Raw genomic sequence first — 13,027 nt, forward strand, 5'->3', positions numbered from 1 at the left:
TTTAAAAGATTTCTACCCTGCCGGGAGCCAGTTTCTTAAATGCCAATGTTTGTATTTTACAGCTTGATGTTACACAGTGCTTTCAACTTATGAATTAAACAAAAAGCTATTTTGTCAGAACCAATGGTTAATAAGAGAGGTTAATAAGGTTAATGGTTAATAGCAGAGAAGAAAAAACTACACAAGTACAAAAGATGTCTTTGAAAAGAATCTTTTATCAGATTACATGTTTCTCCAGCTACTACTAATAGCCTACAGCAGTGGTTTCCAAACACTGGGTTGGGACCCACTTCTGGGTTGCAACCTGATTTTTGGTGGGTCCCATAAGGGTGATGGCAGGATCTGATAATTACCTCAAGACCTGAAGCTATTCAAAATTCAGATAGCTGCTAGTTATCCTGCAAGGGTCTGAGTGAGGTCCTGCAGTTTACAAACACGAGTAAATGTAGAACAATAAATGAGGGTCTTTTTGTTTATTATTACTTGTAAATAAGCATTTTTCATTTTTTTTTAAATCTGGTAAACCTAGGTGTGTCCCAATAGTGTCATTTTAAAAAGTAGGTCCCAGGGTTAAAAGGTTTGGGAACTACTAGCCTATAACAATTGTAATTCCACCATATTTGCAACCTCCATCGAGATCCCCAAAAATGCACTTTTTAAAAAACTACTGGCACAAAGTTCCCCTGCAAACTTGTTCTCAGATAACTGCCAACTAGAGATATCAAAGTGGTTAAGAACATAAGAAATCAGGCCAAAGGTCCATCTAGACCAGCTTCCTGTGTCTCAGTGGCCCACCAAATGCCTCAGAGAGCAAAAAAACAACAAGAGACCTGCATGCTGACACCACTCCCTTGGGCCTGGCACTCTGAGGTAGCCTACCTCTAAAATCAGGAGATTGTAACCTATGGACTTTTTTCCTTGCCCAATCCCTATTTAAAGGCATCCAGGCCAGACGCCATCACTACATCATGCGGCAAGGAGTTCCACAGACTAACTACAGACTGCATAAAGAAATTTTTTCTTTTGTCTGCCCTAACTCTCCCAACTCTCAATTTTAGTGGATGTCCCCCTGGTTCTGGCGTTGTGTGAGGTGAGAAAGAACACCTTTAAAAAAAAAACCCAAAATAAATAGGCACTTGATAAATCCAAGTCCAAGCAGCCCTGCTTTCTACTTTGCTAGGTGTGCTACTACCAAAAAGTTAGAAAAGGTACAAGGCTGCCCAAAATAAAGGGAGCATGACTTGTGCGTAACTTTATACAAAAGGTTTTGCCCTAATCTGGCTAAGCTCTTCCCCCTCCTGCCTTTTCCAAGGCACCCTTCCTAGCACCCCACACACACACCCTCTCAACAGCTCAGCACAAAATGGAGAAGGCGCCAACTGCGCTCTGCTTTTATAGACCACGGGGCGCATGCGCAACGGAACACTCATGTCTCTTCCCAAGACAGCCCCTGTTCAGCCTGGCTGCCGAAGCTCCGCCCACTCCTGGGTCCCTGCCGGACAGGAGCTGGGCTTGTGCGCTTAACGTTCTAACCCCGCCCCCTTGCTGAAGCTGTTCTGTGTTTGTGCTGAGCGTTCTAACCCCGCCCCCTTGCCTAGGCCGGCTATCCTTGAAGCAGGCACAGTGTTCCCTTTCTGGGTGCTTTTATCTGCAGCGCGGCTTATCCTGTGAGTGACTCAGTGCATGGGGGGGAGGGAAGCTCAGGTGACTGGGTTGCTGGGCTTGTATTTTTTGCAATAAATGCCCAGAGGAGGAAGAAATAGGCTGGCTTTTGTTTGCCTATGAAAGAAGGACTTCCTCTTCTTCTTTCTCCCCCCCCCCCTTGTTTCTACTTGTAGTCACCAGCAGCTGAATTGAGCACCCAGTTCTCCTTTGTCTGCAGCCTGATCCTGCCTGTGCATGTCTACTCGGCAGTAAGGCTGCAATCCTGAACTCACTTTGCTAGAGAGTAAGGCTGTAATCTTATCCACATTCACCTGGGAGTGAGCCCTATTGCACCTAATGGGACTCATTTCTGAGTAGACATGCATAGGATTGGGTTCTGAGGCTGCAATCCTATCAACACTTGCCTGGGAGTAAACCCCATTGACTATAATGGGACTTCTGAATAGACATGCATAGGATTGTGCCCTAAATCTCAGTAAACACACACTGAAACCTATTTCCGAGTAAGCTTGCTATCCTTTAGTTTGTTTGGTCTGCTGGTGATCTAACAACTTTCTTGACTAAATTGAGGTTTATTTTCTGTTTTAATTTGAGTTTTTCACAAATAATTGCATGTTATGATAAGGTTGATGATGCAGCCAGATCGTCCACATACCCATTTTATTAATTGGTGTTGAAAATGGACATGATGTTAAGTGTGTCTCAGGACTTCTTCACACACACACACATTAAGCTTGTAGGTGTATACCTGACAGCCCAATCCTAGGCATGTCTACTCAGAAGTAAGTCCCATTATAGTCAGCAGGGCTCACCCCCAGGTAATCAGGGATAGGACTGCAGCCTAAAACATGTTGGGTGAGAATGCAAGTCGATGCATATCCTATAGCCATGTTTGGAAGAGAACCACAGTTGGATGTACTTCTCTGTTGAGTTTTGAGGCTTGCATCTGAGTAGACATTCATAGAATTGCAGTTAGGGTGCCAAACTGTAAGTAGTACAATTCTCTGGTGCTCTCTGTGACTTGTGGAGTTATGATTTTTAAAGGAGAAAAGTGTTTTGTTTTAAAGCTTTTGCTTAACTGGTTAATAAGTCAGAAAGATGCTGGAAGCTTGTAGAAATCTGAAGCTTTGAGTACTTTACTAGTCTATCTCTGATCATGATTTAAAGTTGCAGGAGATAACTACCCTTCAAAAACTTTCTGGGTTGTTTTCATGAGAATCAACAGCAGCACACAGACACACACACACTTTTGCATGTGGAAAATACTTGCATTTCTGTTTAGTCCAGTGATTTTTCAGTTGTGCTTTTGCAAAGCAAAGGCTTTTGTACATCTTCCACAAACTGACACATTTGATTTTGGTGCCATGTTGGATTTGCTAGATTGACTAGATGCAATACTGTCCCTAATTAGGGAAGGACATAGTATGTTTAAAGCCTGTCTAATGACACACTTGTGGCTGTCTGCTTTCCAGTGCTTTTTCAGCTATGATCAGGTTCCTGCACAGAAATTACTTCTCTGTAGAGAATCATGTGTAGATCACTCTCTCTGATAACTGTACCTATTTTGCAAGGGTATGTATGCCCTGGGATGCTGCAACTTTCAGTACAGGCTTCTGACATACCTGCTTTCTGTCCACGTGTGCCAGTTCATGTATAGGTTGTGCGGTATGGAAAACTGCAATGTGCTTTCTGTCTAAGGATTTTATCCAGTTTGCAGTGAATCTTAATGTAATCTTAATGGCCTGTGTAGGTTCTGCAAGAACTGCCAAAGGAAACTTGACCAATGCATGTTTAGCTTTGCTGGTACCCATCTCCAGCTCTTTCCTCTTTTACTGCACTATCCAACATCTCATGCTAGGCAGCCAGTGCACCTACTTGGAAGACTAATACAAACCTCTGGTGTGTTGAGTCTTGCACTTTGAAAATTGCAGGCCATGGGGTCTTTTTATGCTAGCTGTCAGCTATACACCTTCCAGCTGCAACAGCCAGAATAGGCTGTAAGTCCTGCTGGCATTTGTGAATAATATAATAAACCTTCTCATGTGACAGATTACAGCCACTAAGAGCACAGTTACCTGCCTCTAATTTCAGTATAGTGCATTACAACCTCCAGTTTTTTTTGCCGATTTTACCTGCATTTCCTACATTTGGTTGTTTCAATCAAGACACACAATTTACAGGGCCATTAGAACTTGTTTGACCATAAGTAGTTGGTTAATGAGGACCTAAATGGTGAGTAGAATGACTTCTCCCCAAGGGTTAAAAATCCAGAATACATAAAATCAGTTTTGGACCAACTTCTGCTCTAGCAGGCTTACAAGTAGAAGAGTTCTGTCTCACTTGAAAGCCTGCAGATTCTTTTTATAATGTCAAAGAAACCAACAAATAATATTTTATTTGTACCTGTCTTGTTCTCTACAAAAGCCATTACAACCTATGGCTGGAACCAAAAGGTAATTATGACTGTTCCTCTCTATAATCCATATAAATGCTTGCAATTGTGGATGCAAGTGTCTCAACAGATCTGTGTGTGTACCATAATGTTCAACAGCTTTTAAGAATGTCTTAGAAACATATAGACCCCTGACTGATTCTCTACTGCTGCTAGTGTTTGCAAGATCTTTGACAAATGTCCAACGCTAAGCACCTTTTTAGTGGTGTGGGCTCAGTTTGGCTTGGTGGGTCACAAGCAGAACAGGCCTGGCTTTATTTAATGTCATCTGCGTTCTTATTGGAATAACTGTGTCTTTCTCCCCTATGGTTTAACTCCAGTCTGCCTTGGGATCGCTCTTTCACAAGGATGAGACTAGTCATCCTTGATAACTATGATCTGGCTAGCGAATGGGCAGCCAAGTACATCTGTAACCGCATCATCAAGTTCAAGCCAAGTCGAAGCAGGTATTTTACTCTTGGTTTACCAACAGGTAATACGATAATGCAGTTTCTTCTTTTTACTGCCCCAGTAACGTGACTGTTCCCATTTGGGGGGTTCCAGGAGTGTTTTGCCACTCTTGATAGACGCTTGCTTTGTTTTTACATTATGCAGCAGTTTACAACTAAAAAGATCCTTCTGTTATGAAGGCAGAACGTTAAGAAGGCTATCCTGGTTGCTATCCCAGAGTTATCCCAGCCTCATGTCTTTCTGTCTCCATGCTATGAGAGGTTTCACCTTTTCAATGATGCAGTCAAAGGCACAGCAACAATGCCTGGTTGGAAAAGTTGGCAACCTTACATACAGCAGAGAAAAATGAATGTTAAGATGTCTTCTATCTTCTTCTATCTTCTAATGATAGAAGGAGAGAGGATTACAAAATGTGTAAGAGAAGTTTTCAAAATACCAAAGTATTTTAACCTTGAGGGAGAGAGAAAAATTTATTTATTCCTTGAGGACTGGTGAAAAGAAAAATATGCAAGTATTTATTCCTCACTTTTCAGTCCCTAAAAGTACATAGATTTTTCAGTTGTGTAATGTAGAAAGATTACATTACATTTAATTACATTACATTGTTTAATTACATTATGTCATAGTCCATCTCACTAACCATTATAGCACACTGGCTGTCAATGTGATATGATAGAATTTTGTTTGTTTGTTTTTAAAAAGGTCTTCAGGCAATCCCAGGGAGTTGAGCTGTCCAGTGGAAGTTTCTTTGGACTATCCATCTCCCACTAAACCATTTCTGAAACTTCTTACTTTGAGAGGTTTGCCATGTGGCATGGAGGGCTGCTGTTTCTCAAAACTGCTAGATGTGAATGACAAGCCATGCAGTTCTTTGGAATCCAATCTGCAGAAGCAAAACTGTTGCACTTGTCAAGAAAAGAGTTTGGTTTATAGCAGCTTAAATGCTTTGCAGAATAAAATGCAATGTTCTGTGAATTACTGCAGTTTGGATATTTTAATGTGTGTGTGAAAGAGACAGAATTCATTTCTCAAGAAGTGGTGAAGACTGTTTTTCCCCCATGCAAAACAACAACAGATTTGCAGATCAATGTAATACAGATGAAGTTGTGGCAATATTTTTCACTTCATAATTACAGTGAAGGTATTTTTTTCTAGTATACACGTTGAGACTAATTATTTGCATGGGTTCCGTTCCAAGCACTCAGGTGGATTTAAAAAACCGCACTATAGCAAATCAATTTAAAAAACAAAGTTTCTTTGCTCCAGTGATTGAAAAACAGCCTTGCTGACCTTTTGACTCTAAGATAAGAGTCATTAAGAAGACAATCCATCAGCACTTCACTCAGACCCTTCCCTTTACCAATGCAAAATTATCACCTTTCTTTCACATGCTGGGGGAAGGGAGGGGTCTGCAGGAGAGAGAAGGATTGATGGATTGTTAGCCTGTTGCCCTCTCTCTCTCTCCCTCTCATATTAAAGAGGCTGTTAAAGGACTGTTCAGTTTTTAAAACTGATTTTAAAGGGATGCATTTTTCTTCTCCAGGGATCACATTCTTTCTCATTTGCAGGGGGGCCATTCGTGTTGAGTCAAATCCGTGTATAAAAAATCTGTGTTATAAATAGGCTGGACCTGTACATCCTAACGAAATATCTTGCTTTAATGCAGGAAGTACACCTTCGGGGTGCTACCGAAAACTGATAGAATATCACAAAAGAGGTGATCTCTCTTTCAAATATGTGAAAACGTTCAATATGGATGAATATGTAGGTACGTCTGTCTGCATGTTTGCTTCTCTGATTTAAAGCTGGGAGCCACAAATCTGTTTTAGGTAAAATAAGGTGGGGCTGGTTTATATTTTGTAAATACAATTTTATCATATATGTCTGTATTTTATGGTTAGATGTAAATCTAGACATTCTTGTTTGCTGGCCCACAGTTGAGCACCAGTTGGAAAAGGAATTGATCTCTGTGATAAATCTTTGTTCCAGGTCTTCCCAGAAGTCACCCAGAGAGCTATCACTCTTACATGTGGAACAATTTTTTTAAGCATATTGACATAGACCCAAACAATGCTCACATTCTTGATGGGAACGCTCCTGATCTAAAGGCCGAGTGCGATGCATTTGAAAAAAAGATAGAAGAAGCAGGAGGAATAGATCTGTTTGTTGGAGGTAAGCAAATTTTTGGCGCGTTCCTAATCTCTCCTCCTGCCAGGGCACAGTAATCGCTGTGCCAGCCCAGGGGGTTGCAGCCATGCCATAAAGCACATTTTCATCACTCGGAGAATGCACTGCACTAGTGGGAAGGCCTGTGCTGTTTTGCTGGCGCTGAATCCAGGCTACAGGCCCAACAGAGCAGGAAAGCTCCTGCTGAGTGGCGCAGGAGCAAGGGAAGGGTGAGGAAGGGGCGTAATGGGGAAGGGTGGAGAGGGGGGCTAATTTGGCTCAAGGGGGGGCAGGATCAGCAGTCCTGGCATATGCTGAATCCTATTCCTCTTTCTGTGCCTGAAAGCCTGACATAGGGCTCCTAGGACTTGCACCAGCTGTTTTGCTGGTGCACATGCAAGTGGCCCTATTGCACAGGCTAGGGCTTTACACAAGTATCCCCTTACTTTGAGGAGACCTTCAGCCTGTTCCTAGCCAATGTAGGATACAGCATGGGCTATGCAGTCCTGCTGCGCCAGTGGTGGATAGGATTGGGCTACCCATCAGAGGCAAAAAACCACACACAGACACACACACAAAAAAATTCAGAGTGATCATGTAGGGGAATTTTCACCCCTTGCTCAGGTCCAACCAGCTGAGGTGCAAGAAATAGGCCCCCCAAAAGAGGTTTCTTTATGCATCAAAGTGAGATGCTCATAAAAGCTACATGCATCTTACCCCTAGCCCACAACAATCAAATCTTTATATACCCCAACAAGGAGTTTCAAGCCCACCCAATCACATGCATACAAAATCCAACAATCCAATCAATACCCTCTACAACATCTTCACATTACAGCAGAGGAACACTTTCTTTGAGGAACCAGCCCAAACTAGCCCAGACTGGCTGACCCCAACTCTGAATGTATCAAGGCCTACAAGTAATGGTTTTCCTCCTTTTTCAGTCAGACCACTTAGTACTAATATGAATTAACTGGAGGAAATAAAAGGTGAAAATATTTGATATGGGTACAGTGGCAAGTAAGTTCTGCTGCTCCTTCTCATCCACACTTATACTGCTTATACTTACACATGTACATCTACACAGTCTAGCTTAGTAAAAAGAAGTTCTAACTTCTTTCTCTCTGAACTTTGAGTTTTTTTGTATAAAATACATAATACTCGTTATTATCAGAGTATCAGCTTCTCATCCAAATAAAAATTGTTCCCAATTCGGTTTTACATAGCAAAAGCACAGGAAGATAATTCCGTGTCCCTAAAAAGCTCACGTTCTTAAAGAAGGGAAATGGTAGCACACCAGCTATGGAAAAGATGCTGTGCTGGGGTAGATAGGGAGGGTTGCTCTCATTTTGCTATAAGGTGCCTCTTTGCACATTTAGAAGGGGTTAAGCTAGCAATGCAGTCCTATGCACGGGACTGACTCCTAGGTAAGTGTGTATAGGAGTGCACACTTAAAGTATGAATCTCTCTTGCTAGCTTATAATTTTATATTTATTGTGCTTGTTAAGATATAGCAAACACACTTGTTATGCATTTTCCTGACATCTCTCTACTTTTCATTGTTTTGTCACCCCAGCCTCATTTCTCCAGCCTACCCTCCTATCTAAAGGAAGCAGGAAAGAGATCAGACATGCCTCTTAGAGTAACTCAGAAACTGGTCCACTTGCAGCAAGATGTTTCAGGCACAACTTACGAACTAAAATTCTGAAATAGATTCATTAGTATTACAAGGCTTCTGAAAGTGTGCAATTTACTAGTATCTTCATTCTGATACGCTTTTGTGTGCAATTTTATTAATCGCTCTGAGGCTGAAAGCAAGTAGTTGTCGTTGTCCCCCAAAAAAACTGCTAATGTATAAAGACTGTGTTATAAGTCTTATCCTTAAAGTCATTTCTAAAGCCCAAATCCTACCCAACTTTCCAGCACTGATGCAGCCATGCCAGTGGGGCATGCTTCTGTTGGGGGGAAGCAGTCATGGAGGTCTCCTCATGATAAGGGAATGTTTACTCCCTTACCTCAGGGCTGCATTGTGGCCGCGTTGGCTCTAGAAAGTTGGATAGGATTGAGCCCTAAGTTTATCATGGTATGTAGCTACATGAGCTGGCCCTATTCTGTGTTCTCTTTCAAGGCATTGGTCCAGATGGTCACATTGCTTTCAATGAACCCGGCTCAAGTCTGGCATCAAGAACAAGATTGAAGACACTAGCCATGGATACCATTCTGGCCAACGCAAAATACTTTGATGGAGACTTATCGAAAGTTCCAACAATGGCATTAACAGTTGGTGTGGGAACTGTGATGGATGCGAGAGAAGTAAGAATGTTTTATCTATCTGGATAATGAATTTTTTTTTTTTAAGAATAGAGTGTCCTCCTTATCTGCTTCCCCCACCTCCCCATGGATCTCGGTCTTTATACATTCTACAGATTCAGTATCAGTGTGGGGCCTGGGAACAGATCCCCTGTGGATAATGAGGTCCAACCTTTATTTAATATACCACAGCAACAGCACTGCCACAACCCATCTGAGGTCAAGTTGTGACCCACTTCTGGGTCCCAGCCCACCTGTTTGAAGATTCTGCTTTAAAGGACAAAAGAATTTTCCACAATTACAGTCTAGACATATTTAAGTTGGAATGCTTGCTTTTACTGGGCACGTGTTGTCCATCTTAATTCCATCAAAACTTCATTTTTCCTGGACTAAGAAGACTTTGGGAGTCTCTTTGCAAGAGTCTAAAGTACATGTTTCCTGTAACTTTTATGAAAAGGTTTATATTGATATGATTTGATTTCTGCTGTACCAATAGTCAGAATTACTATAACAAAAGTGATGCTGTTTGAGGACCATAATATATATATATCCTGCTGTTTTTCCAGGTGATGATTCTAATTACAGGAGCCCACAAAGCATTTGCTTTGTACAAGGCCATTGAAGAAGGGGTCAATCACATGTGGACCGTTTCTGCTTTTCAGCAACATCCTCATACTATCTTTGTCTGTGATGAAGATGCTACCTTAGAACTAAGAGTTAAAACAGTCAAATATTTTAAAGGTGAGTGCTGTCCTGCAGTAGTCTAAGAACTCGTTCACGCATGCGTGAACTGATTTTGAAGGACTTCTGTTTGAGCAGATATCATATGTCTGTCTTTGCCAGTTGCAATTCCGCTCTTTCAGGGGTGCATATGATTTCTGAATGTTGGAGAGCTAAGCTATTTTTTTTTTTAGTACCGGAGAGTTCTTTGCTATTGTAGGAATCCAGGATCTCAAATATTTTCCTAAATGACCCCAACTAAATTTCTGGCTGGGCTCCTGTGCCCAGCCACATCTATTTTCCTGTCATGGCACCCCTATCTTGGGAAAGGGCTATGGTACAAAATCTCTGCCTCTCATATAGTGGTGTTGCTAGGGGAGTGCAGGGGGTGTGGCCTGCACCAGATGACATGCTCAGGGGGATGACACCACTACCAGCCAAAATTGTTAAAATCTTGGTATTTTCTAATAATGCCATCATGTTAAATATAATTGAATGCACAATTTCATGCAGAATGCAATGAAACAAATTTCCTTGAAATATCTCTATTCTATTCAAGGTTATAGCCCCAAAGCAGCGGGGACGGGGCAATGGTGCATCACCACATTCACCACCCTGGGCTTTGCGTCACCCACTGCATGGGGTGACATGCTGGCCTCCCGTACCAGGTGGTGCAAACCCTAGTGATATCACTGCTCTCATACCACTAGCGGGGGCGGAGGAGTGGATAGTTGTATTCAAGAGACTACCCTCTTTCTTGCAACATGACAGAAGCATTAAAGTAAAATTAACCTGCATAAGATTGAATAGGGACTGCCTATTTATGCACGAGTATTGTTGAAATGTGGACCTGAGTGTCAATTCCACTATTAGTAAGCTACCTAAAGCTCTTGAGTGGCTGTTTTTTTCCACATTTAACCAATCCAGAGTAAGAGTATGTGATCCTGTATGTGCTCTTTCTTACTAACCGGTACTTTCTCTTCTCTTCAAGGTTTAATGCATGTGCACAATAAACTTGTGGAGCCCCTGCACAGTATGAAAGAGCAAAACTGAAGAAGCCAAACCTGGACTCCCATCTGGCTGACCCTGGAAATGTCCCATCTGGCTGACCCAGGGGAGCAGATGAATTCACCTCTCTGTATTATGCTGAAAACTGGCTAAAATGGAGAATCTTGAGTACTGAGGATTTTTTTAAAAAACGGTCCAAATGTACACACCGACATTCCTCCGAGCACTGTTACAAATTGTATCCTGCTTTCCTGCTCAGATCTGTTTTGACTGCTCCATGCTAGCTGTACTTCATTCCACTGGAACAGTCCTGATTTTAGAACACAGCCATATACAAGCTGTCTAGGAGAGAAAAACATTCTGTATACATATACTCTGTTTTGTCTTGAGTGGGGACGGGGAGGCTTTGATCTTTGTAAACCTATGGATTAGTAATCAGGCATTTTACTGTGAAATATACACAGACGCACCCAGCCCCTAACTTTCATAGGTGGTGGCCTTAGCACCATACCTCTTGATTAATCACGTAGATGAGGGCCCAGACCTATTCAGCTTTCCAGCACTGATGCAGCCATGCCAGCAGGGTAGTCGCTGCATCCTTCAGTGGAGGGGCACAGGCACAGAAGCCTCAAGGAAAGAGAACATTTGTTCTCTTACACTGGGGCTGCATCAGCACTGGAAAGTTGGATAGGATTGGGATCCCAGTGTGTAGATGTACAATATTCTCAGTGTTCATTTCTGGAAGTTATACCTCAAAAGTCTAAAGGAGTGGCAGTCTGTGACAATGCGATGAAAAAGCCAGTGGCACCTCCTGTTCTCTTATACAGCTGGATGCACCCGTATCATTCAACAGCACATTCATTTTTAGTTTAAAAAATTTGAGGTAAGCCAAAACTAACCCTGTAGAACTTCTCTGGCAACAGGAGAAAAAGAGATGAGTGGATTCTTCCTATTTTGAATGCCACTACACCTGGGAAGTTCTCATCAGTTTTTGTGTCTTGTAGTTCTAGGTCCAGTAAATTCTCACATGGCTATCCTGTTGCTTTTCAACTATGCACTGTTGCTTTTAAAAGAAGCTTTCTGTTTAGTGGTGTTTCATCCCAGGGAGAGCTGCTGATGAGGCAGTTTTATTTGAAGGATGTGTGCTAATGGAAAAGAAACTATTCCATTGTACCTCATTGCACAGTCTACTAATAAATGTTTTCCTTTTCAAATTTTGTTATAGTTTCTTGAATGCTTAACTTTCTGTAAAGCACCATTCTGTGAAGCACGTTACTATCCATGCAGATAAAATCACTTGACTACGGGGGGGGGCGGGGGGGGCAATATCCCAGCAGTCAAAAGTGGGTTCCTTAGAAGAGCCCTGTTATTTCTAGTTAAAGGATCTGAAGTAGTAGCTTTGAGAGAAGCCTAGTTCCATGGCCCATGCACCTAGATCAAGCCATAGTTTGATTTGGTATAAGGCAGAATTATTAATTACTGCGGCTGAATGGAAGAACCAGCTCCATTAAACAGCATGGTTTGAGGCATCTGGAAGTTGTGCAATCAGCTCATACTTAACGTACCAATCTTCACATAATGCCAGTCAGTGAAACCTGCTTAGAAAAAACAATTCTGTGGGTGGCTGAGACTACCCTGCTTTTAAAAGCAATAATTTAGTTCTAAATTGTTTTAGCTGAACAAATGCAAAAGCTAGCACTGAGCCTAAATCCATTTAAAACTATCTCCAGGCCCACAGCTATCACTTGAGTTAATGTATGTATATAATTACTAACTAAATGCTAACTACTTAAGGCCACCTACTTTGTGCAGTCACAGAATCTGATTTAAAACCTACAGAAATAAAGGAATAAAGGAAATAAACCTACAGGTAAAGGAAACTACCTGCAGAGGGTATGCAATGGTACCTGCAATAAAATTAGTTTTTGTTTTCCTAAAGGTGTCCTTTTACATATGGAAGATCTTATCCTTTTCAACAGAGAACTGAACTAGGAAGTATTTAAATGGTGTGTGTTTGAGAGAGAGTGAACATACATACACTTTGATATCAGCAGCTGGATGGGTGGCACCTAGGAAGAAAAGTATCCATAAAAATCCCACTTGCCCCCCACTACTATTTTGCTCAAGGGAGGAAGCATTTCTCTCAGCGCAAACAGCAGCTTTGGCACGTGTGGAACTTTCATAGAGGCTGGCATAACCCACCCCACAGTGTCAGGGAGGTGGGATCCTACAGCTAGTATTTATGAAGAACAGAGA

The 13,027-nt window shown here is 41.9% G+C and overlaps 1 protein-coding gene across 1 annotated transcript; it reads left to right on the forward strand.

Moving 5' to 3' along the window:
- The first annotated feature begins 1,594 nt into the window (after positions 1-1,594).
- Positions 1,595-11,985, forward strand: GNPDA2 (glucosamine-6-phosphate deaminase 2). Its single transcript, XM_066632073.1, has 7 exons — positions 1,595-1,667; positions 4,438-4,589; positions 6,234-6,335; positions 6,557-6,739; positions 8,862-9,046; positions 9,610-9,784; positions 10,755-11,985. Exons 2-7 carry the CDS (start codon positions 4,466-4,468, stop codon positions 10,814-10,816), a joined length of 831 nt encoding a protein of 276 aa, XP_066488170.1. The 5' UTR covers positions 1,595-1,667; positions 4,438-4,465; the 3' UTR covers positions 10,817-11,985.
- The last annotated feature ends 1,042 nt before the right edge of the window (positions 11,986-13,027 follow it).

This window comes from Tiliqua scincoides, chromosome 6 (assembly GCF_035046505.1).
Source record: "Tiliqua scincoides isolate rTilSci1 chromosome 6, rTilSci1.hap2, whole genome shotgun sequence".
Lineage (NCBI taxonomy): Eukaryota > Metazoa > Chordata > Lepidosauria > Squamata > Scincidae > Tiliqua > Tiliqua scincoides.

Excerpts from the sequence above, each read along its gene's own strand:
- GNPDA2 (XM_066632073.1), top strand. The coding sequence starts at position 4,466 with ATGAGACTAGTCATCCTTGATAACTATGATCTGGCTAGCGAATGGGCA. Across the intron at positions 6,336-6,556 it reads CAATATGGATGAATATGTAG|GTCTTCCCAGAAGTCACCCA; the intron begins GTACGTCTGTCT and ends TCTTTGTTCCAG. Across the intron at positions 9,785-10,754 it reads AACAGTCAAATATTTTAAAG|GTTTAATGCATGTGCACAAT; the intron begins GTGAGTGCTGTC and ends CTTCTCTTCAAG.